The 24,617-nt window shown below is 40.4% G+C and overlaps 1 protein-coding gene and 1 pseudogene across 1 annotated transcript; both read right to left on the minus strand.

Annotated features, from left to right (window-relative positions):
* Positions 1 to 229: 229 nt before the first annotated feature.
* Positions 230 to 3,699, minus strand: LOC149839335 (trans-cinnamate 4-monooxygenase). Its single transcript, XM_090002466.1, has 3 exons — positions 2,896 to 3,699; positions 921 to 1,060; positions 230 to 832 (listed from the first exon to the last, which is right to left on the minus strand). Exons 1-3 carry the CDS (start codon positions 3,678 to 3,680, stop codon positions 234 to 236), a joined length of 1,524 nt encoding a protein of 507 aa, XP_089858592.1. The 5' UTR covers positions 3,681 to 3,699; the 3' UTR covers positions 230 to 233.
* A 9,592-nt stretch (positions 3,700 to 13,291) lies between these two features.
* LOC149839336 (uncharacterized) lies at positions 13,292 to 13,736 on the minus strand (annotated as a pseudogene).
* Between the last annotated feature and the right edge of the window lie 10,881 nt (positions 13,737 to 24,617).

The following is a 24,617-nucleotide window of genomic DNA, read 5'->3' on the forward strand; positions in this document are numbered from 1 at the left end:
CGTGAAGAATGAAGGAGGTATCAATAACATCGAAGATAAAAATTTTTTTAATGAAATTCGATAAAGTTTTCTTTCACGTAGCAGCTGATCTATTGTTTGAAGGGCACAAGCATTGGTCATCTTTCATGAATCTAGAATTTCCCATGCTCTTTATCTCTTGACCCCCTCAAGACCTTTAACAAAAACAAACACACACTCACAAACAAGCACAAAAGGAACACAAAAGAAATGATCTAGAAAACTCTAGGCTTCATTACAATGGTAGAGTGGTTCAGTATGTGCAAGCTAAACTGGCCTCCCTTCTCAGTGACATCCACCTTGCTCTCACCAGGTGGTGGCAGCATTTCAAAGTTCTGGACCAACCTGCCAATAGTGATACCTAGTATAGGCAATGCCAGTATGATCCCGGGGCAGCTCCTCCGGCCGACTCCGAAAGGCAGGTACCGGAAGTCGTTACCATTTGCTTCGACCTTCGATTCCTCCTCCAAGAACCGTTCAGGTCGGAACTCCTCCGGTTTCTTCCAGTGATCAGGATTGTTTGCAAGGTACCATGCATTGACAAGGATCTTGCTCTCAGCTGGGATGTCATACCCTTTGAGCTTAGCATCATGTAGGTTCATGTGAGGGACAAGCAGGGGAATAGCCATGCGCAGCCGGAGGGTCTCCTTTATAACTGCCTGAAGGTATGGCAGCTTCGCCGTGTCTGGTTCGGTTATCTGGACCCCAAGTCCCAATACCGTGTCCAATTCATCTCGGAGCTTTTTTTGGATCTCGGGATGGTTCACCAATTCGGCTATGGCCCACTCGATCGACCACAACGTCGTCTCTATTGCTGAGAATTTCACCAAAAAAAAAACTTATGGTAATAATGAAAAGAAATGGAGTAATAGGACATAGCATTTTTGGATTAAGGTATATACCTGCAACATTAATGTTCTCCACTATGTATAAGACATTGTCTTCGTTGATCTCTCCCTTCTTCTCAGCATCAAGAATGTGATCGATGGCACATTTTAGTTCACCCGATGCACTCTGTGAGCCCCTTGTGCTGGCCAGCTTCCTAAAAGCCCAAGGTTTTTATTCACTACAATTACTTTTTTAATTAATTATTGAAAACATCACAAATATAAAAAATTAAATAAATATATACATTTTTGTATGTGGAAAAAAATAGTCAATATCTTTCCTAACTAAGGGTGTACCCATCTATGGTCTAGACATTCATGCCATGGTGAGCCAACTAACATAGAGTCGGATGCGACCACCTAGCCCTACTAGACCAACCTTATTGGTTAGATCGAGTCGATGATTTAAACCCTGTTTTTTTCTCTGCGAGCCCAAGAAAATACTCCATCACACATTGGTAAGTGTCTGGTTGCCTTAGGCGCCTTTTGAAAAAGTTCCAAACGCTAGGTACGCTTTTGAATTATGCCAAAAAAATAAGTGCCATTTTGAAAAATCTCAAAAAACCTAAAATCCAAGTACTTCGCTCTTCGATATAATTTCACATATTTGCAATTTGCTAGAATATAACAAAACGTTAATCATTTTCAAAAAACAGCACAAAGGACAAGTAACCATGCTCTCCATCCTCACCTGTTCATTCCTGCACTGGTTTTGATTTTAACCTCTATCCTCATTTCATGTTCTCTATCAATTCGGTCCATTGTCATCTCTAAAGAAGGATTGGGGACGGGACGGGACGGGGCAATGCGGGGATCTGGGCGGGAGTGAGAGAAAGCGTAAGTCCATCCAGGGTTCATCTCTAGTAATAAGGGTCCATTTTTTATACATAAAAAGAGGCGGGTAGGTATTCGAATTAATGAAAAATTAAGTTTTGAAGTCACATGTATGCTACTCATGTCTTTCAGTAACCCCCACGTGACAGGTGCTACCAAATTTCCAAATAGGAAAAAAAAACCCAATAACTTTTTGGGGGTCGTTCAGAGTTACTCATTTACCAAATGTAAACCGTTAGGATTCAAGGTCGGATATTCGACTAAATCCGAAATCGTTTAGTCAGATTTGGTGGTCACAGTTAAATCCGACTAGTAATCAGACCCGGAATTCAGTATCAAGTAGAATCCGAATCCAATACATATAAGTATCAGTTTTGGCTGATCTCATCCGGCTCTGAATCGGATCTGATTATGCTAGATCCGGTTAAGTCAGACTTGGCCATGCCTGGATCAAAGAGCTTTGTAAATTGCAAGAGAAAGAGAGAGGAAACCTTGAAATTTCAACTTTTTAGAGAGAGAGAACATTGTAATTTAAGAGAGAGAGAGAGAGAGCTTGAGAATTTTAACCTTTAGAGGGCGTGGGTTGTTTTCTGCAGAAACTCATCAACAGCCATGCATTTCTGTGGAGCCCACAATGACAACACAAACACTGAAATAGTGCGTTTTCACGGAAAACCCTCGACGGGCGTGCCATGGTTACACGATGGAGGTGAGTTTTCTGAGAAAACTGTTCTCGTGGAGGGTCCAATTCCATTTATGCGGCAGTGAAATCCACTTAAGGTGGTGCCGCGGCACCCTATTCCTTGACATGCAAACTCCTTAGAGGGAAAACTTTGCAATTTACAAGAGAGCTTTGAAATTTGAACTTTTCAGAGAGAGAGAGCTTTTGAAATTTTAACTTTGACAGAACTTTATAATTTGAGAGATACCTTTGAAATTTTAACATTTGAGAGAGAACTTCGAAATTTTAATTTTTTAGAGAGAAAATTTTGTAATTTGCAAGAGAGCTTTGAAATTTTAACTTTTTAGAGCGAGAGAAAGAGGGGAGCTTTGTAATTTTCATGAGTGCCAATTTTGTAACAGAGAGAGAGAGAGAGAGAGAGAGAGAGAGAGAGAGAGAGAGAGAGAGAAGGCAAGGCAAGGTAGGAACACTCACTTCCTCTCCTGGACGAAGAAGTCGTTGAAGAGCTTGAACCTCCTCTCCTTGACCTCCTTGCACAATCTCAAGTAACCCCTGAGGAAGGGCCTCAGCACCGGTATGAAGTCCCCGTAGTTGTACTCGAAGCTCTGCGCCAGCCTGCTCCTCTCCCCATTCAACGCCTTCAGCCTCACGAACACGGGGTCGTCTTCCCTCTCGAACCTCCTGTCGAACATGATCCTGTACATGTTATTGTACATCATCATCTGCAGCCTCCTCCTCAGCACCACCCCTTCCTTCTCCGCCTTCGGGTCGGACCTCACGTCCTCCACCACCCGCCTCGCCTCGTCCTCCCACCCTCCCCGGTATTGCTGCACCACCTTGTTGGTGAAGAAAGGGACGGTCATGATCCTCCGCATCTTCCTCCAGTGCTCCCCGTACACCGTGAACACCATGTCCTGTCCTTTCCCCGTGAAGATGTCGAACACCACGTTCCGGGTCCGGGACCCGAACTCCACGCCCTGTGTGTGGAGCACCTCCTTGGCCAGCTCCGGCGACGACACCACCACCAGGTTGCGCTGCCCCATCCGGAGGAGGAACATGTCGCCGAAGCGACGGGCCAGCTGGGTGAGGTTCCGGTGGTTGAGGTCGTCGCCGACGTGCAGCCAATTGCCGAAGATCGGCACCGGGATCGGCCCCGGAGGCAGCCGGAGCCGCTTGCCGCGGAACTTCGACACCGCCGTGGCCAGCACCACCGCTGCTAACAAGCCCAGCAGGGCCTTCTCCACCAGCACCAGGTCCATGTTGGTTGGGTGGGTAGAGTTGCTGAGAGTTGGGGAGGGATAGGACGACTTTATAAGGAGGGAGAAGGTGGGGCTAACGGCGTTAGATTGTATTGTAACGGTAAACGTTAACGGTGATGGTGGGTGGATGCATGGCCGAAGCGTGGAGGAGGTTGTTTAAGGGTCAGTGGATCGGAGTTGTGAGGGCAAATTTGGAGATTTATGTGTTTGAAAGGGGAGAAAATAACGCGATATTTTGAATTTTTTGTTTTTTTAATGATGAAAAAATATTGGCATACATAAGAATATCTCAAAAAATGTTTTTTACACGATAAAAACATGATAATTTCATAATATGTGATATTTTGGAAATAACATGCTTTTTTGGTATTATATCGTCTTTTAATCTACTTATAGGCGATCTTTGTGACATATTGGAGGTGGTGGGTGTATTCTTTCTTAACGGGTCGGGTTTAGTTCAGACTCAGGTACAACTAGATTTGGACCCAATTTTTGTGTATGATATTGGGTCTGAATCTGAGTCTAACCGAGTTCACTATAAGAGAAATCATACTAGGACCTGATAAGAACTACAAGAACCGGACTCAGATCATAACCAGTAAAATAAAAAAAATTTATCATTTTTACATTGAAAATTTGTGGGCCTTAATCAGAATTTGGGTCGGGCCAGGGTCTGATATAAAATTTTACAAACTATACCCGGATCCATGAATTAATCGAACCTTCGGATCCAGACTGGGGACTTCTTGCTTATCACCATACCCGGACCCTATAGGGTTTGGTCCGGGTCCAGTCTGGATTAACCCAACCCGTTGACACCCCTAATTCTTCTCATAGTAAGAAATATCTTTTTTTTTAGAATAATCTTAATGAGAAAAAATCTCGCCATATTTTGAAAATTCTAGCTGTAGCCAAAAAAATTCAAAAGTACTTTAGCATATATAAAAATATGAAATATTATATAAAGGTTATGAAATATAGCCAGTTATATTACAGAAACTGCTTGTATTGCGTTAGTAAATAGTGACAGACTAAAATCATAATAAAAATATGAACATTACAACCTAGGCATTTCCAGAATACTGCATGATTTTGGTAAAATATCGTATTTTGAGCATTTAAAATAAAGATATTTTCAAAATAACGGTAATATTCGCGACATGGTCCTGTCCGGTGTTGCTTCCGGAAGTTTCGAGCGATGGTCACTTTAATTTTCTCGGCCAGATGTTGACACCTGGCACTTCGGTAAGCGTTTTCACCACTGGTATTGATGCCGTTAGGATAGACAACCGTCATCCTTAACACCGTCATCTAACCAGCCGTCAACGCCGTCCAGTTCTCCGTCACTTCTCTTACTCCAGTCCAGCGTGCTACCTAACCCCATCCGTCACTCTTTTTTAATTTATTAAAAAAACTATACCTACTCTCGAGGGTGACGTGGCACAAAATTTGACAAGGCAAGCACGTCGTTCTACAACCACTAAGATTTAGACACGTCATGAATTTCATGACCCCACGGAACATGGGGTGTTAGCCTTTGTTTTTTTCTGTTAAACCATAATTACTTCTTTGTACAACAAGTTCTGGTCAAGGACAAGAGAAAGTTTTTTGTTTGACTTCAAGTAGGAATGCCACCGGATTGGATTTAGATCTGGATATCTGATCAAATCCAAATGTGATGAGTGGAATTATTAGATACGGTAAAGGAAACCAAATCCGATGAATAACCGGGGTTCGGATTTTGTATGGAGATTTTGTATCTGAATCTGAGTCTGATTATTGGGATTCAGAAATTCGGTACAGGATTTTGTATGGAGGTTTTGCATCTGAACCTGTCCGATTCCGACTGAGTATCCGACTTGATTGCATATGAAACATGTCATATATTCATATTATGCAATTGGATCTGGATTCGGTTTCTCCATCTGACTCTGAATCTGATTAGACTGGATCCAATAAAGTTTTGGTTCAGTAATGCCTGGATCCAACTTGAGTTCTACTCATTTACACCTCTGAAAGGCGGATTCAGATAGGTCTGAGTCTGAGCAATGGCTTTGACTCAGCTGGACCAAGTTGTTGATGCCACTGAATCCTGATCGTGTATGGTTGGCTCACTAAGACCAATCAAGGTTGGATCATACACCCGGTGGGAATGAGATCCCTTGATAGCTTGTTTGGTTGTGGCATAGAAAGCAAATTTCATGGAATGTATACTTTGCAGGTAGCGCTTAATTAGGGCTGTAAAATAGGCTGGATGAATCGAGTGAGACCCAGATGGGTTAGATTGCAAAGCCAAGTGTGAGCAATGATGCCCGATTGGTGCAAGCCCATCAATGTAAGCTTGTATTTTTGAAATCTTAACGAGTGATCTGACTTTCTGTGGCAGGATGATCTCTATGTATAGATAAATCAATGGTTCACAATGCACTAAAATCTCATGATCAAAGAATTATTGATTTTATTTCACAAAAACATTCTCCAAGGTACAGTCCTTAGCAAACAAACGGCATTTTAGCATGTTTTCACAATATATATATATATATATATATATATAGAGAGAGAGAGAGAGAGATGATCTTAGTTTTTGTTCTCACTACAAGGATGAATGTCAATATGGGTGACTCTTTTTCAGCAAAAAAAAATCTCACTGTTATTAATAAAGCAATAACGACAAGAATTTTGTCTCTGCTATTAACTTCATCAATAACAATAAGTCATAAATTCCGTCGCTATTAGCTTTATCAATAACAGCGATCTGGATATTTCTTGAAATGCCTTGTCCATGCACACATCTCATTGTTAAAAACATATATAACATTGAGATTCTTTGATAGTTAGATATTATCGTTAAAACACTTTAATGGCTATATCTATAACGACGAGATTTGGCTCTCATCATTATAGGGTTTTAATCTATAATAATGATAATTATATCGTCGTTGTAGAGTAACGTCAATGTTGTTAAAAACGTATCTCAAAGTACAAAAAGTGTGTCTCATCTTGAAGCAAAAATTCTATCTCACTATTATTGATCTTTAACAACAATATCTAATGATTAGAAAGGCTCATCGTTATAGATCAATAACAACGAGATCTAACTCTAGCCATTATAGGGTTTTACTCTATAACGTATAGAAGTCATGGCCTCATAAAGACATTCATCTCATAAAAAAAACAGACATTATCCGTGTATTGTGGGTGTGGGCATGCGAAGGAACCCACAATCAAAGAGAAGCCTTTGCTTTCGACCAAAGTTCGGTCACTGGCGATATTCTCCCATCTCCTCCACCTGCCTCTCATGTATCCACAACCGATCAATGAGTCTCTTTCTCTCTCTTCAAACCCACTCTATGTACAACACAGAGGGGTTTGTCTCTCTATCCTCTTCCCTCTACATGTAGGTTGCAGGTGGTCACCAGAAACCCCTTATTTGTTCGCCAGTTGAACTCGCTTTGGCCACCAACTCTCTACAAAGGAAAAAAGGAAGGAACTGCAATGAGAAAACTGTTTTTTTTTTTGTGCTCTTCTTATTCTTGTTGCACTTTTCATTTGATAAAACATTGATATATGAAGTAGTAAAAATTTGAACTGATGATGAAGATATCGGTGTACCCAATTTCATTTCCTCTAGTTTCCTTAACGAAATTGGTGCTGTAATCATAATTTGTTCTCCTCTCTTTGGTATTTCTTCTTGATACCAGCTCTCTCTCTCTCTCTCTCTCTCTCTCTCTCTCTCTCTCTTAGTATCAATGGTGGTGAGTTTCACCACCAGCACCATAATAAACCCTAATTTGTTCCCCCTCCAACCCCAAAACCATGACTCTCCATCACCAAAAGGTCCTCCTTAGAAGCCTTATTCCCCACTCTCACTGCCCTCCTAAGAACCCCTTTTCTTGTTTTTTTTTCTTCCTTTTGTTTCACACTTGTTATTTGTCAAAACTCCTCCTTCGATTTCATCTTTGTTGTTTTGTTCTCTTTTCCTTGTATTGTTTATTTGATGAACAAGCTGATGAACTGATTCATATGATATTTTGACATTTACTTATCATATTTATCTATTTGTTTTGTTGGTTTGTTATAAGTGATTGTGTTTGAAATAAGTTGCTTTCTTTGCTTGAAGCAGGTTATATGTTCCTCCCTAAGATGGCCGTTAGCCACATTGCGTGTTCGGGGGTCCCAATGAGCGCCATGTATATAAGCTCATGGGGCTCATATCCCCATGTTTGTCAGCATCAGTTAGCATCGGAGACCGGTATATTTGCAAAGACTTAAGTACCCTTTTCACCATTAATGCCATAAAACGACGATTCTAGAAAAAGAACGGTTGCAAAGACTTAAGTACCCTGAAGATGGTTATTTAAGACTCAGTCCCTGCACTGCAGGGTTATTTGAGAAAGGAATCCCCCTGAAGAAGGCCATAAACATTAACCCTCTCTCTCTCTCTCTTCCCCCTTCTCTTTCTGCCTCTATGCACATCCAGCAGACGATCCTACACTGCTTCATCAAGTACCAACTGACTGTAGCATTGTTCAACTTGATGAGTTGTGGAGCCTGATTCAGAGTTTTTGCCCTTACAGAAGGGGGGGTTCTGGGGCGCCCCCCAACGCGGATCCCGTTGCACAGTTAGCGGGTGGGTCTAGGGGGGGCCACCCCTGGCGGGGGGTCGTAGGGGGTCAGCGCCCTCTGGAAGATTTTTTTTGGGCCATGTATAAATTCTTTCTTTTCTTTCCCTCTTGTAACTCTAAAAAAATAGCAATAAAGTGTTTTGTTTGATCATTTTTGTTTATTGTTTCCTTCGGTTGTTTCTTGTTCACAGTTTTCATAACACCCTTTCCCGTGATTTTTTATTATTTTTTTTGCTACGCGATTTTCGTAAATCACTACTTGATTTAGCGATTTTTCAATTTTTTTTCACTACGTGATTTTCGTAAATCACTACTCGATATAGTGATTTACGAAAATTGCATAGCGATTTGCCATTTTTTTTTGCTACGCGATTTTCATAAATCGCTACTCGATTTAGAAATTTGAAATTTTTTTTTTCGCTACGCGATTTTCGTAAATCGCTACTATGTGTAAATTATAAATTGCGATGCCAAACTCTGTCCCCTTGAGCACGATCTTCGTCGTGATTAAGCTGTAGTCGCCAGCCATCCCGATGGCAGTCTTGAGGTCCATGATGGGGAAGCCGGAGAGGAACATGCCATTCCCGACGTTGGCAGGGTGGTGAGTCCTGTCAGAGAACACGACGTCGGAGGTCAAGATGAGGACCTCGCGGTGCTTAGGGATGGCAGTGGGGCGGGGGACAAGGTCTCCACTCCCGCCTAGCCTCAAGATTTTATCCTCCACCCTCGCCCCGCCTCCCTGGCGGGGAAGGATTTTATCCTCCACCCCGCCTTCATCCCCGTTTCATGTCCTCCATCCCCGGTTGAAACGGGGATGAGGCAAGGCGAGGATATTGCGGGGATGAGGCGGGGATCGTGGCGGGGCGGGGAAAAATGCACGTCCATCCCCGCCTCCACCTCCGGACGGGGATGGATTTTAACCTTCGTCCCCGCCTCCATCCCCGTTTCATACCCTTCATCCCCGATCCAAACGGGGCGAGGCGGGGCCCCACTTTCCCTCGGTCCACTGCCATCCCTAGCGGTGCCAGAACCCGACGAATGCCCGCCAAGACTTGAGGGTGCGAACGCCTGTGTTAAGCAGCATTAGGGTGGCCAGGAAGGCATAGCTCTGATCAGAAGTATTGTCGACGTAGGGGTAGACAGATTGTACTTTGAAAGACTCCGTTGTAGGTGTACTGGAGGAAGATTCCATTGTAGGTGTCCCTCGAAGGCAGAGGAGAGGCCACCGCAGTCGGTTGTTCGCTGAACTAGGGCAACATTCCGGCCACTGCTAGCAGAAAGAGGACGACGATCACCATCAGATTGCCGACTCTTTGCCTCCATTAATTTCTTCTATAGAGAGAGAGCGAGAGGGTTTTACAGTGTTTTACGGAGAAGGAAGAAGAAGACGACGACGAAAAGTTCAAACAGAAAAGAAAGAGAGAGTGTTTTAGGTTTGTTTCGCTATTTGGACTTTGAAGAGTTAACATCATCCTCGACTTTCTGGATGGAGGATATTTTTGTCCTTTTTTTGAGTCATCGTTTCCCTTTTTTTGAATGGAGGACATTTTTGTTATTTTCTCAAACCATCATTTCATGGCGAGAATAGCAAGAAAGGGTACTTAAGTCTTTGCAACCATACCGGACTCTGATTCTAAGTGATGCCGATACACACGAGAATACGAGCCCCATGTGCTTATATACGTGGCGCTCATTCGGACCCCTGAACACGTACTGTAGCAAACATTGTGTCTTCAGGGCAAAACACACAACACCTTCCTATCTTTGCTTGTTGGCAGTTGGTGTATCAAATCACTTTGATCTTTTCTGATGATGATTTCTTTTTCAGTAACTATTATAAAAGCTCTGTGATATTTGTGCTTTTGTATAATAGTTTTTTTTTAAAGTCTTGGGTTCTTCTATTGATTGGGATGTGTCTTATAACTAATACATGCGCTTATCTGTTGCTTCTTCTATTCTAGGCAAGGTCTAAACTCAGGCATCATGCAACAACAATACAAGTTTCTATTGGATTGAAAGAAGACTTTTTGGGGCTTATAGATCTTGTTAATTTAAAAGCTTGCTTCTTTCATGTAAACATCAGATTTGTCATTTAACAATCTAAGAATTCTTTATTGCATTTTTAAAATTGTTATCTGCTTAATAATGTCCTGGTATTATGCAATGAAAAAGTTGTTACAACTCATGTTTCTTCCTACCTGAAAGATTTGGTAGCATATAAGAGACATGAGCTTATAGATTTGGTCTCTAAATTTGATGATTGACAATTGATGCCTACATCACATAGTTGGACTTATTTAGTCTTACCAGAATGATAACCACAATGTTCTCTCGGTCCTCTCCATGGTGTTGTCACAATAGTGAAGGAGAGGTAGAAGAGAGAAAGAGAGGTGAAAGAAGATGAGAGGTACAATGTTGTAAAGAACCCCACAAGCCTCATAATCACAAGTTCCACGAGTTCACGTTCACATAAGCAACTTGTATTCAAAAGTGAATTTACCAAAGCTCTGATATCATGTAAAGAAATGAGAACAATATGGCAAACCATAACTGAATAGGGTTTATGCATAAGAGACAAGAAGATAACCTAATATGGGTTCAAACACCAAATGTCACTAAGGGACAAACCGACACTTTAAAACTAATAATATTATTGCTACACTGCTGCGAGTGTAGCGCTTACGCACAGAACGAGCCTTGTCTACAAAGCTTCCTTGCTCTGCACCTTCACGTAGCTCGATCCATCCATAGCAGTGGAAGGCTCCACACATGAGCTTCATTCCAATTCACTAACACAGGGTGAAAGAAGAACTATTTCAATGCTTTGCTTCACGCTAGCGAAGTGGTCTTTGTCTTTCTTTTTCTCCCCCAATCTACTGGCCCTCGAGTGAAAAGGCAGAAAGGAGCTTGACTGCAAGACCCACCCATCGAATAGGGACGAAAGTCTGCCTTAGTGATCCGATGGTGCCAAGCGTGTAATTGTTACTGCATTGGTCCACCTAAAATTGAAATATTGTTCATGAGACATTGAAATATTGTTGTTAGTTCGACGACCCATGAACCAGGAAGCCAAGTCATTTCAGTAGCAGAATAAGGAACTGATTTTTACAACAACTTAGTAAAAGTACTATGGTCAATGCAGTGAGATTCATGGAACTAATCATGCCTCTATGCATGCTTCAAATACATAGGCCGATTGTTGAGCCTACTCTGACTCAGCCGCACCACTCAGGGTACGAGCCACCTGAGAAGCAAGCTATTAGAGTGAGCAGATGGAACAGTAGAAATCCATGGAGAAAGGCAGTAGATAAGATAGAAGAAGAGGCCAGGCTCCCAGTAGAGCAAAGGAGATGGTTAGGATAACAAACTTGAAATGCAGAGCACGAGCGATCGACGAGCGAGTGGTTAGTGGCCAATAGTGCCTCTGTTTATGGCATTCCCCTTTGTGGTTGGCACTCGAGGAATGAATGGAGGAGTCCGTTTTGAAATCGTCCACTCTGCACCCACCCCCCAAGTGAGTATATGTTTCAACAGGAATCACACAAGGGTAGATTGATACGATAGAAACTTCTAGGAAAATGCCCGCCCGTCACCCGTCAAATAAAGTACATTACATAGTCAGAGGGATTGGCGACTTACCCATTCAGTGACTTTGGCACTGGACGTTCCAAAGGGTACTATCAGATCGGATGAATTAGATAATAGACGTATGTAGGCATTCCAGCCTTCCTTTTCCTTTCAGGGCCTATCCGAAATAAGTCTCTAACTCCCTCTTTGTCGTGCTGAATAGGGCGAACCGACCTCCGTTGATATCTTTGCTTCTCCACTAAACAAGACGAAGACGGCTCGGTCAACTGGAATGTGTATTATCCAACTAAGAGAGATTCCAATTGAGAAGATCCATCGACTGAGACAAAGAGAAAGGTCTATCTATTTCATTTTTTTCTTAAGTGAAACCAACCATGTGGCAATCCATACAGAGCAAGTAAGGCTGTAGGATGAGATGCTTGTGCAAGAAACCTTTTTGGAGAATTCTTGAAAGGAATGCCCCAAAAAAGCCCTTACTTGATTACTATGCTATCTGCATTGTTCCCTTTTTCCTCTTCATGAAATGAAAAACGAAAACCCCATAATTCCATTGATAGAGTATGAAGCCCCACGCCTACTCAACGAAAAAGCACCATTCTTTTTTTATTTAGTTAGGTGATTCTCTCCTCTCTCGGAGACCGTAAGAACCCAAAGGGATGTCTGCCCTACCTACTTTCATGAAGTTGAAACCGAAAAAGACCTGGTTCCACACACACAAACGACAGGCAAAAGGGTTGGGATGACATGACCAGTGCACCACGGAAAGCGAATTTGATCCTATAGTCATCTTCTTTGTTCGATAAGTGCACAATCTTGTAATTTGAAGAACGCAACCACTCAAAAACTTCTCGTAGGTGGGCGTTATGGTCATCCGGATTATGGGATTTGACCACAATATTGTTAGCGTATGCTTTCACCTTGTTCGGGATAAGACCATAAAAAACTACGATCATAACACGCTGATACATGGCGTGAGGGAGGAATCCTGTAGTATGGTCTCTTCGATAGTCGCTTAAAGTATGAATATCTTTCTCTTTCATACCAAAGACATAAAAAGAAATTAAGAATATCCATCATCTTTCCTTCAAAAAGAGAAATTGAGCTTTTGAGGACCAGGATTTGCTCTATTGGGCCCTAGCAGGTGTCATCCATCATTCCTTATTTCTTTACTTTCGAAGATCAAAATACCGGTTAATGGGGTCCAACCTATGATTGTAACAGAAGGTACAAGAATGCATGTAATCATCAGCAGTCCCACTAGTGACGGTTGAAGAAGAGGGTCCCCCAGGGTTTTGAAAAAATACTCGATGGAATTGGAGAGAGAACACAGAAAAAATGGGCATTTATAAGCAATTGTGTTGCTCAACCTTCCCTTCTAGACTACCCTTGAAAGATGGATCAGCAGTCGTGGAGAGTATGCCAATATGATCTTAATGAGGTATGGGGCTTTGCATCTGACATTCGTTGGGCTTCCCTCTGCAGGAGCCAACGTCTTGGCATTGTGCAGTAAACCCCATCGGTCGAAGGACCTGTGGTAGGTGGTCCCACAGAGCTTTCAGAGAAAGGTAGCCTAGTGTGTAAGCACAACAATTAACCGCGGTGAACCTTCAGACGACCTATCTAAGATTAGGGGGTAGATCCTCTGTAGTGGTGACCTTGTAACTCTTCCTTGGACTTATACATGTACTGAATGCTCATACGGGAAAGTGCACTCATGGGTCTGGAACCAAGGAGATTGCTTTGAGAAATCCTTTCTTTCTCGTTCACTCCAAGGGGTGCGGACACACCTGCGCGGATTACATGTGATGGTTACAAGAATGGCGAGAAAGTGAACAGTACCCGATGAGATTCAGGAATGAATGTAGATCACATAGAGCTTCTAAGACCTTAAGATCCGGAACACAATCCATAGGTGCTCAGCTACGAAGGTGGAAAGAGTAACATAAATCTCTAGTTCAACAACCTTATTTATCTAGTCTAGAAAGAACTCCTCCCTTTCCTTGGATGGATTTGGAAAAGAACCCGAGGCCTCTTACCCGAGGATGAAGCCTATTATGATAGCGGATTGACAAGACTGCCTTTTCTATATCCAGCCACCCCCTTCAGGTAACACCTGAACAAGATAGAGGAAGCCCTACGCTTCTGCATGGAATCCCTGGAAGAAAATCATCACTTCGTTGCAATCCGGCTCCCGGTTGTTTAGGAATAGTGGCATTGAATTCAACCATTTCCCCGGCTTGGATCTCGTTCAATCCATAAAGACGTGCAATCCCATCTCCCATGTGTTATGCACACAAAACACATTACATGGAGATGGGAAAAGATCCCATATTATACAAGTGAATGGGAGCGAGACTCCCTTCTAATCGTTGGGGAACGACTCTATTAATCAAGGACTAAAAAGCCCTTGACTATTACACTTACTACAAAAATAAATAATAAAAGATAGTTCTGCCCTTAATGGGCATATTCTATTACAAAGTCAAAAAGACTAAAATACCCATAAAACGTATTGCTTATTACAATTATAATGAGTATATATATATATATACCAAGTAAAATATCTTGACACTCTTGGACTATCTAAAAATTATATACGGACCAATACAGTTGCATTATTGATCTATTCATCTTCATTGCGTCAACTCCCAACCATGTCAACAACTCCAAAATTGTGTAAGAAAACCAAGAAGATAATGCTAATGAACTTTTTTTATTTCCTTGATGTGGTCATTCACCTAACACCAAATGTCAACAACTCCAAATGAACGGGAGAAGGAAGAAACAATGGTAGGTGGAAACATGACTGAGGAGCAGTAAGTGGGGATCATGTTGGTGTCACGCGTGAGTAGCATGTTGCAGACGTGATTGTAAATTTCCTTTTGATTATATAGTAGTGACACACTTCCCCAAATTTTATATAATAGTGTTTTCTATAAAATATTATTAGTGGCTATGTTTTTATTATAAAAAAGGCAGGAAAATTTCAAAAGGCTACATTGTCAAGTCTTTGACATTCAGTGCATCTTTGGACGCTTTTTGTCAAGGCAGGAAAAACCTATTTAGCATGCGGTTTAGCACCAAATTGGTTTAGCACCGACCCATTACTCTCTCTCTCTCTCTCTCTCTCTCTCTCTCTCTATATATATATATATATATATATAGTAACCCGTGACAAACATGAGATCAGTCGCATACGCTCATTCTGAGCCACCTTGAGAATTAGTGCAGTCAAGGACTGCTGCTAATTCCTTTTTTAAACACATCGACGAACCAGCATCGTTCAAGCATGGAGAGAGAGAGATTAGAGCTGTCAATGGATCGGGTTCGTATCAGGTATACCGAAACCCAATCATCAGGTATAGAGTATGGACATAAAATAATGCAGACTTGAATATTATTGGGATGGATCCTGACCTGTAATATTAGAGCGGGTTTGGGTTATGGTTTTCATCCGATATCTGACTTGACCGGCTTACCACAGGTGTTTTACATGTATTTTTAGTACAAATAAGTTACTTAAATTATACTGACCCGGGTGTGGGATTTCATTTTCTTGGCCTGACAAAGCCCAAATCTGAACCTGAATCCGACAACCAAACGTTTGGATGGGTTTGAGTGCACCTTGATGGGTCGGATACCCAACTCGTTGACAGTCAGAGAGAGAGAGAGATTTGTTTATTGATTTACCTCCACGGTCATGGCTCCAATTTGGTTTGACTCTATGGTCTTGTAGTGATGATTGTCCAACAACTACCAAGAGAAGAATAATGACATTATTATCATAAAACAGTGAAGTCTTCACTTAAAAAGGATAAAAAAAAAAGAAAAACAAGGGTTGGTGATTGAAGTGGTTCTCAGCCAAAATCGAACCCAAGCAAAGAGACTTCACATTTGGGTATGGAATTTATATTTCTAAGTATTTTCTTAACTTACTGAACTATTACATACATATTTCTGTTGATTCTTTTTTATATTTATGCCGCACAAAGCTTTAGCTGTGAAAATATTTACGAAGCATTCATGGTTTTTCTTGAGAAGCAAACTGTTGTGTCATTGTGAATGTGAACGGCATGATTGTTTTTCTCTGACACTTTAATGTTTGCATAAGTGGGATGTGAATCAAAATCATAAGCGTGTGATTCGATCACTTTCTTTTGTCTGCAAAAGTAGCAAGAAATTCGTTTCCTCCACCCACACACACATGAGATAAAAGCACGTGGTTGAGAATCATTCTTCCTAAGAAAAGTTGAGCACCTTTCTCAAGTGGGAAAATGATTCAAAAGCACAATGCTCTCGTGTTTGCAAGAACGTGAGAAAATTCTATTATGTAGATCATTCTGTCAAAAACCTGAGAAAATGCTTTCTCTTGAGGGTGGTTACAAACGTGCCCTTGCTGGTATTGCTTAATTCATGTGGATAACTATCGGGTTTTGTTTTTTGGTAATGAAAACAAAGCTTATTAAAAAAATACAAGCATCTTGAATATACAGACATTTGGGATAGCAGATACTAGGAGAGGGGGTTGTGTGTTCGCCCCCGAACACAAATTCGTGTGTTCGGGCGTGTACGAAGGAATTTCTTGGGACCCGTGATAATTCATATGCCAATGTTACCCCCACGTGCTTATGTAAGTGGCGCTCATTCGGACATATAACCTGCTTCGAGATACTGAGATACTAGGACTGGACAACGGTTAGTGGACGGGCTTGATCAGGCCGTTGATGGTCCGGGCCTGGTAAAGCCTGAACCATTGAGCAAATGGGTCAGGCCTAGGCCCAGTTCGGGTTGAGCCTGGATTTAATACAAAGCCTACAACCCGCCTGTTAAGTCCATGAATACATAGGTCAAGTTGCAAGTCCTCGTATATTTACAATATTCCTCATTCATTTCCTTGAATACATAGGTTCCTTTATCGTAAATTTGAAAAATACAAAAAAATTGGTGGGATCAAAGATGGGTCCATTTTTTACTAACATACTTGACTTGATATATAAGGCCCATAGGCTGGCCTGACCTGACCCAACCCAACCCGAGATTTTGTTGGGTCACAGTGGAGTAGTTCTAAAAGATCCAACCCGCTACAAGGCTAGTAGGAACCCCATTGGAATCAGCTATGAGACTTCATAGTTATCTAAAGATTACTCCCGAGCAAGGAATTTTACTAAGCTCAAGAAGTACTTTTCAACTTTCATGTTACTTGGATTAATATTGGGTCAGTTGTCCATTTACCAGGAGATCCACTACTCGGTTCTGTACTTTTCTTGGACACACACCAATCTCTTGAAAAACCAAAAAGCAAGCAGCCACAATATCGATCAATGACAGTTGCAGCTAGTGAGATCACATGGTTAAAATATTTGCTCTCTGACCTTGGTTTTGGCAAGGGTCCACATGTTGTTCTCCTCTAAGGCCTTAATCTTAGATGCCATAACTTCTCTCCCCTTGTCATCTCTCATAGCCGTTTGAAACTAGTGGCTCATTGTTGGATGAAATAGAAACAAAGTGATCCTTTGAAAATTGAGAGAACGAGAGGTAGTGACTCAAGGGATTACTAGTTTCATTAATCTTAGATGATGTAACATGTGCGTAGAGTGCAACATAAGAACAGTGATACTCATCAAGGTATGTGGGTCGGATTCTATTTCTAGTAGATCGTCTAATTTGGTTTTGGCCTTGAGTGGTAGAGGGGTCTGGTTTACTATTCGGGACAAGTTCATTTTCAGATTAATTTTGCTCAGGTAGCCTAGTTTGATCAGCTGAAGGAGGGTTGTTAGGATTCAACTCTGGTTCATTGGGTAGAGCTTCATGGGTTTCTAGAATCGAATTTGGTAAGACATGATTTTTTGGAGGCTGATTGAAAGGAAAATATATCTTCATGAAAAACCACTTCTGGACTAACAAAAATGGAGTTGCTTTTAAGATAAAAAACTTTGTATTATTTTTGTCTATAAGGATATCCAATGAAAATGCATTTGCAAGTATGAGAATCAAACTTGTGCTTGTAATAAATATTATGAACATAACATAAGCATAAAAAAACTCTTAAATACTTATAGTTAGGCTTGGAATCATAAAGCACTTCATGAGGACTCTTTTTTTTAGATTTTAGTGGGAGGCCTATTTATTAAATAGGCGGCAATGAGAATACATTCTTCCCAAAATTTGATAGGTAAATTTACTTGAAATCACAAAGTTCTTGCGATATTCAACAAATGACTATTCTCAACTTCACCATTTTGTTGTGGTGTAGCTACACAACAATGTTGATGGAGAATGTCATTTTCATGCAAACGCTACAAGAAAAACTCCAATTAGCGACATATTTTTTTCATTGCCCATTTGGGACGGAATAGCGAGAGAAAAACATCTGTCGCTAACATTCGAATTATTTGTTGAATTAATGACAAAAAACATTCTGTCGTGAATCCATCGCTAACTAGCGACGACCAAATTCTGTCTCAAACTCCGTTGCAAATTCATGATGGCTCAGCAACAAAAAATTTTTATCGCTACTTCATTGCATAGTTGCGACGATGTAGGCGACAGAATTTGGCCATCGCTAAATTTCCCTTAAATCCTTAATTTGAGCCCCTTTTCCATTTCTTTTTCTGTTGCCGCCCATCGAGCTCCCGTCGCCCCCCCCCCCCCCCCCCCCCCCCCCCCGACCTCTCGTCCAACAACCGGAGGTTACCCTTCACCCCTCTTCTTCACCTTCTTCTTGGGCCCGCCCCCCTCACTCCCTTTCGGGTTGCCAGAGGGCCGACAACCCCTGTCGTGCCCTCCCCTCTCTCTCTTTTGGGTTGTCGGATGGCCGGCAACCCCTGTTGTGCCCTCCCCTCTCTCTCTGTGGTTGTTGGGAGGTCAGCAGAAGGTCGGTGGCTCCCTGCCGCATCTCCCACCCCTATCTCTCTTTTGGGTTGTCGGAGGGTCGACAACCCCTACTGTGCCTTCCCCTCTCTTTCTCTGTTGTTGCCGAGAGGCTGGCAGGAAGCCAGTGGCACCCAACCGCATCTCTCCCCCCCCCCCTCTCTCTCTCTTTCAGGTTGCCAGAGAGCTCCCTGCCGCATCTCCCGCCCCCCTCTCTCTCTCTTTCTGGTTGCAGGAGGTGCGATAACCTCTGTCGTGCCCTTCCCTCTCTCTCTATGTGGTTGTCGGGAGGCCGGTGGCCTCCTGCCTTATCTCTCCCCCCCCTCCCCTTCCCCCTCCTTCTCTCTTTGTGGTTGCTGGAGGGCCTGCCTCTCTGTCTTACAGGATTCGACGCAGATGCTCGACCCCCTCTTTTCTTTTCTTTTCTTTTCTTTTTGCAAGGGAGGGGCCGAGCCCCCTTCCTGTTTTTTTTTTCGTCAATGAGGGGTTGTGCCCCCTCCCTGTCTCCCTGTCTTACTAGATGAGAGGGACTGGCCGAGCCCCCTCCCTCTTTTTTTTTTTGCCAGAGAGGGGTCGAGCCCCCTCCCTGTCTTACGGAATGCGAGGGAGGGACTCCGACCCCTCCCTGTTTCCTTTTTCGCCAGTGAGGGGTCGAACCTCTTCCTTGTATTATTTTGTATATATGTTCTTTGCAGGTATGTTGCTGAGCTAATTGTGTGATGCTTAGTGTTATGCATCGTATACGGCTAAAAATGTAATGCAAAAAGAAATAAGAAAAAAAATACAAAGGCAAAAGCAATTCAAATCGGGTAAATACCTATGGTGAGTAAGTGATGCAAGTGCATCACATGTTATTTAATTTATTGGATGCAACACTTTTTTGTTCAAACACTACTTAGTTGTGGATATCTAGGACTATTTTGATGGAGTTTGGAGATCATGTTGAACATGATTTTAATGTATGAAAATAGAAGTGTTCTTATTTTTTGAGTACGGATTCAATGCTAGGCATGGTAGTAGTTAGCGGGATATTAGAGTGTGTTTGTTGTACGTACATGTTTAACATTGTTTTGATATGAATGATTTGAATGTATTTCAATGTTTAATGTGATTGTATCCATGCTTGCATGAAGTTACTTTCAATTTGATTATGACTTTCATGTGAAATTGTATCATGAAAACATGTTTCAAATGAATGTATTGTGTTATGAATAGCTTGCACATAAAAATATTAAGTTATCAATGCATGCATCATAGTTCTTGTGATTGTATGGCATTTATATATATATATATATATATATATATATATATATATATATATATATATATGTGTGTGTGTGTGTGTGTGTGTGTGTGTGTGTGTGATATATCAAATATATAGCATGCATCATATTTTGCATGATAAATTTGATATTTTCTTTATCATAGCATTCTGATGATTCTCTTTTAACTAGTTAGGATACTATTCGTAATATCATATAATAAAATGACTACAAACCGTGAATGGATGTACCGTAGGATAGTTGACAATGAGGTATCACTTGAATATATGGATGATATTAAAAGTTTTATTGAATTTGCAATGATAAGTGTCAGTACAGTGGATCTCATAGGTCAGATTAGGTGTTCCTGTAAGATTTGTAAGAACAATCGATTTGTAAAACCTCTTGGCGTTAGACATCACCTATACAGGAAGGGTTTTGTGAGTGATTATCAAAATTGGATGTTTCATTGTGAAGAATTTAGGAACAATTTTGACGCACGAGTGGATATGGTGCACGATAATGCATATATGGATTTGATATTTGGTGCCGCAGGAACAAAACTGAGTTCTGCTATTTGTCCTAGTGATGTAACAACTGGGGTATAAAAAGAAGAACCAAATGATGCAACTAGTAGATTTTATGATTTACTTAGAGATGCTGATGAGCCACTTTGGAATGATTGCTAGAGTCACATTATCTTATCTGCAGTTCTTCAACTACTAAATTTGAAGTCCGAGTACAATTTAAGTCAATCATGTTTTGACCGTTTGTGCTCTATTGTGAAGAGTATGTTGCCCAAATATGAGAAATTGCCACAAATTTTTTATCGTGCGAAGGTTATGGTCAACGCTCTAGGTATTGGGTATCAAAAGATAGATGTTTGTCCAAATCATTGCATGTAGTATTTCAAAGATCAAGAAAATTGCAGATCATGCTCGTCATGTGGGCATCCTTGGTTCAAGCAAAAGACAAGAGGCAATAGTAGCACGAGATTAAAAGAAGTTTCATACGAGTCGCTATGCTACTTTCCTATCACCCCTAGATTGCAACGATTGTATATGTCTTTGATGACAACTAAACATATGAGATGACATGCAAATAAAGCACGACATGATGAATACAAGATCACACATCCTATTGACACGGAAGCTTGGAAGCACTTTGATCGTACTCATCAGAACTTCGCAATGGAAGTGAGAAATGTTAGGCTCGGTCTATGTACAAATAGATTTAATTCATTTGGGGGTAGATCAACTCCATTCTCTTGTTGGCCAGTATTTGTAACTCCATACAACCTTCCAGCAAGCTTGTATATGAAGCATCAAAATCTTTTCTTGTCTCTATTGATCCCTGGTCCGACCTCATTTGACCAAAAGCTTGTATATGAAAGTACTGTGGGATGACGATGTTATCATGTATGATGCCCACAAAAAACAAAATTTCAATATAAAGGTCGTTGTTCTATGGACAATCGGTGACTTCTCTGCATATGATATGTTATCTGGTTGGAGCACACATGGGAGGTTGGCATGTCCGTACTGCATGGAGGATACAAAATCTTTTAGATTGACACATAAAAGAAAGCCGTGTTGGTTTGAGTGTCATCATTGATTTCTACCCAGCGACCATCCATTCTGACGATAAAGGAATGTATTTCGATGAGGCACAATTGAAATGAAAGGTTCACCCACAAGATTGTCTGGCATAGAGATTTTAAGAAGATTGTGATACTTTTCATGTTGACTGACAGATGCCCGTAGGCCAACGCTCTTTCTTGGATTTGAGAAGGATCACAATTAGACAAGGAAATCTATATTTTGGGAGCTACCATATTGGCTGACCTTATTGATACGACATAATTTGAATGTCATGCATGTGGAGAAAAATGTGTTTGATAATGTGTTTAATACAATAATTAATGTTAAAGGAAAAACGAAGGATAATTCGAAGGCCCGTATGGATTTTAAAGTAATATGTAAAAGACTAAAATTGGAACTCAAAGAGTATAATGGAAAAATACTGAAACCAAAGGCAAGGTACGTGCTTGGACCAGATCAAATAAAACATGTATGTCAATGATTGAGACAGTTGAAATTTCTAGATGAATACATCTCTAATATTGTTCAGGCTGTGAAGATCGACGAGAGACAATTATATGGGTTAAAGAGTCATGATTGTCATGTCTTTATGCAACGATTGATACCCCTAACATTTCATGATATGTTAGATAAACCTATATGAAAGGTATTATCTGAGTTGAGTAGATTTTTTAGAACATTATGTGCATCAGAAGTTGTAGTATCTAAGGTAAAGAATATCGAGGATTCTGTCGACACTACTATTTGTCAGCTAGAGAAGATATTTTTGCCAGCATTTTTCGATGTCATGAAACATTTGATCATACATTTACCATATGAACTAAGGGTTGGTGGTCCTGTGCAATATCGGTGGATGTACCCATTTGAAAGGTATATGTTTTCTTATATTTGTCTCTTCAATGCTATTGAGAAATTTAATGTAATCCGAGATGTATATTTTTGACAGATGCATGTTTGACCTAAAAAAAAAGGTTCAAAATAAAGCAGGAATAGAGGGCTCTATTTGTGAGGCGTACACTTTAGAAGAGATTTGAAATTTCTCATCTATGTACTTTGAACCTCACATTCCAAGATGTTACATATGCCCACCTCATAACAATGATGGAGAACAATTTACTGTAACTGACAAACTATCGATATTTTAAGCACTTGGGCATGCCTTTGGCAGTTGTCGGTCAAGACTCTTGGATGATCGAGGGCAAGACACAACATAAATCTATATTCTTTTTAATTGCTCAGCGATCGACCCATACATCGAGTAAGTGTATGTAGACGCAACACAAATCTATATCATTTTATGTTCTATATGTGCATACACGGTTCGATAATATAAGTATTTGTTAAGTGCAAACGATTTGATTTGGAGTTGCGAAGAGAACTTTCACTTCTCACCGATGCAGAAGTACAAAAAGAATGTGAAACTAAGTTTGTGGCATGGTTGAAAGAGTTGGTAAGGACGATGACATAAATTGTCTCCGTGTAAACAACAATAAGTTACTTAATTGGTCGTGATCACAATCATTGTTTATGTTTGTAGGTCCGCCATGGTGATGTTAAAGATCAAGAAATATGTGATTTACAAAATGGTTCGACCAAAGTTGTGCAATGTTACAACGGGTATATCGTAAATGGTTATCGATTCCATATAAAAGACTACGGTGTAAACAAATCAATGATGAATAGTGGTGTGTGTGTCAAGGGTAACAGTTATGATGAAAATGAACATGATTACTATGGTGTTATAGAGGAAATGATAGAGTTGACTTACTTAGGCATAAATAATAGGGTAACTTTATTCAAGTGTCATTGGTTTGATCTTATTACAACAAGAGTCAACAAAGCCTCAGGCATTGTGGAGGTGAATCATAAATCAATGTTTGAAACATATAAACCATTCATATTAGCCTCGCAAGCTCAACAAGTTTACTTTACTTCATATTCGAGTACAAGGAAGTCAGATAGAAATGAATGGTGGGTAGTTTGCAAGGTGAAATCCAAACTATACCCTGAGTATGATCAGTTAAAGGAAAACAAGTTAACTGAAGAGAGTGATTACTATCAATCAGATGATATGTATGACTTCTCTTATGGTCACGATGTTGCAGATGGTATGCATGTTATATCTCCATTGGTCAATAGAATATTCATGGAAGAATGTGATCCAAATGATATACCAAGTGGATGGGTAGACAATGAAGAAGAAGATGAAGAAGTGGGGGAAGAAGAAGAATATGAAAGTCAAACAAGTGATGAGAAAGAATTCTTGAGCTAGTGAGCAAAATCTTGTAATACAAACCTCTATTGTGTGACATTTTTTATTCTTTGATTATGTATCTTCGATATGTATAGAGTTATGATTTGAATATATTATAACATGTTTGAATGATTTGAATGTATTGTAATACTTGATGTGAATGATTTGAATTATTTGAATGTATTGCAATGATTTGAATGATTTAAAGGTATTGCAATGTTTTAATGTATTGCAATGTTTTAATGTATTGCATAACATTTTTTATTCTTTGATTATGTATCTTCGATACGTATAGAGTTATGATTTGAATGTATTGTAACGTGTTTGAATGATTTGAATGTATTGCAATACTTGATGTGAATGATTTGAATTATTTGAATGTATTGAAATATATTGCAATGATTTGAAGGCATTGCGATGTTTTAATGTATTGCATGACATTTTTTATTCTTTGATTATATATCTTCAATACGTATAGAGTTATGATTTGAATGTATTGTAACATGTTTGAATGATTTGAATGTATTGCAATACTTGATATGAATGATTTGAAGGTACTGCAATGTTTGAATGTATTGCATGACATTTTTTATTCTTTGATTATGTATCTTCGATACGTATAGAGTTATGATTTTAATGTATTATAACATGTTTGAATAATTTGAATGTATTACAATATTTGATGTAAATGATTTGAATTATTTGAATATATTGAAATATATTGCAATGTTTGAATG

Source organism: Nuphar pumila, chromosome 4, assembly GCF_984573655.1.
Source record: "Nuphar pumila chromosome 4, dmNupPumi1.hap1.1, whole genome shotgun sequence".
Classification (NCBI taxonomy): Eukaryota; Viridiplantae; Streptophyta; class Magnoliopsida; order Nymphaeales; family Nymphaeaceae; genus Nuphar; species Nuphar pumila.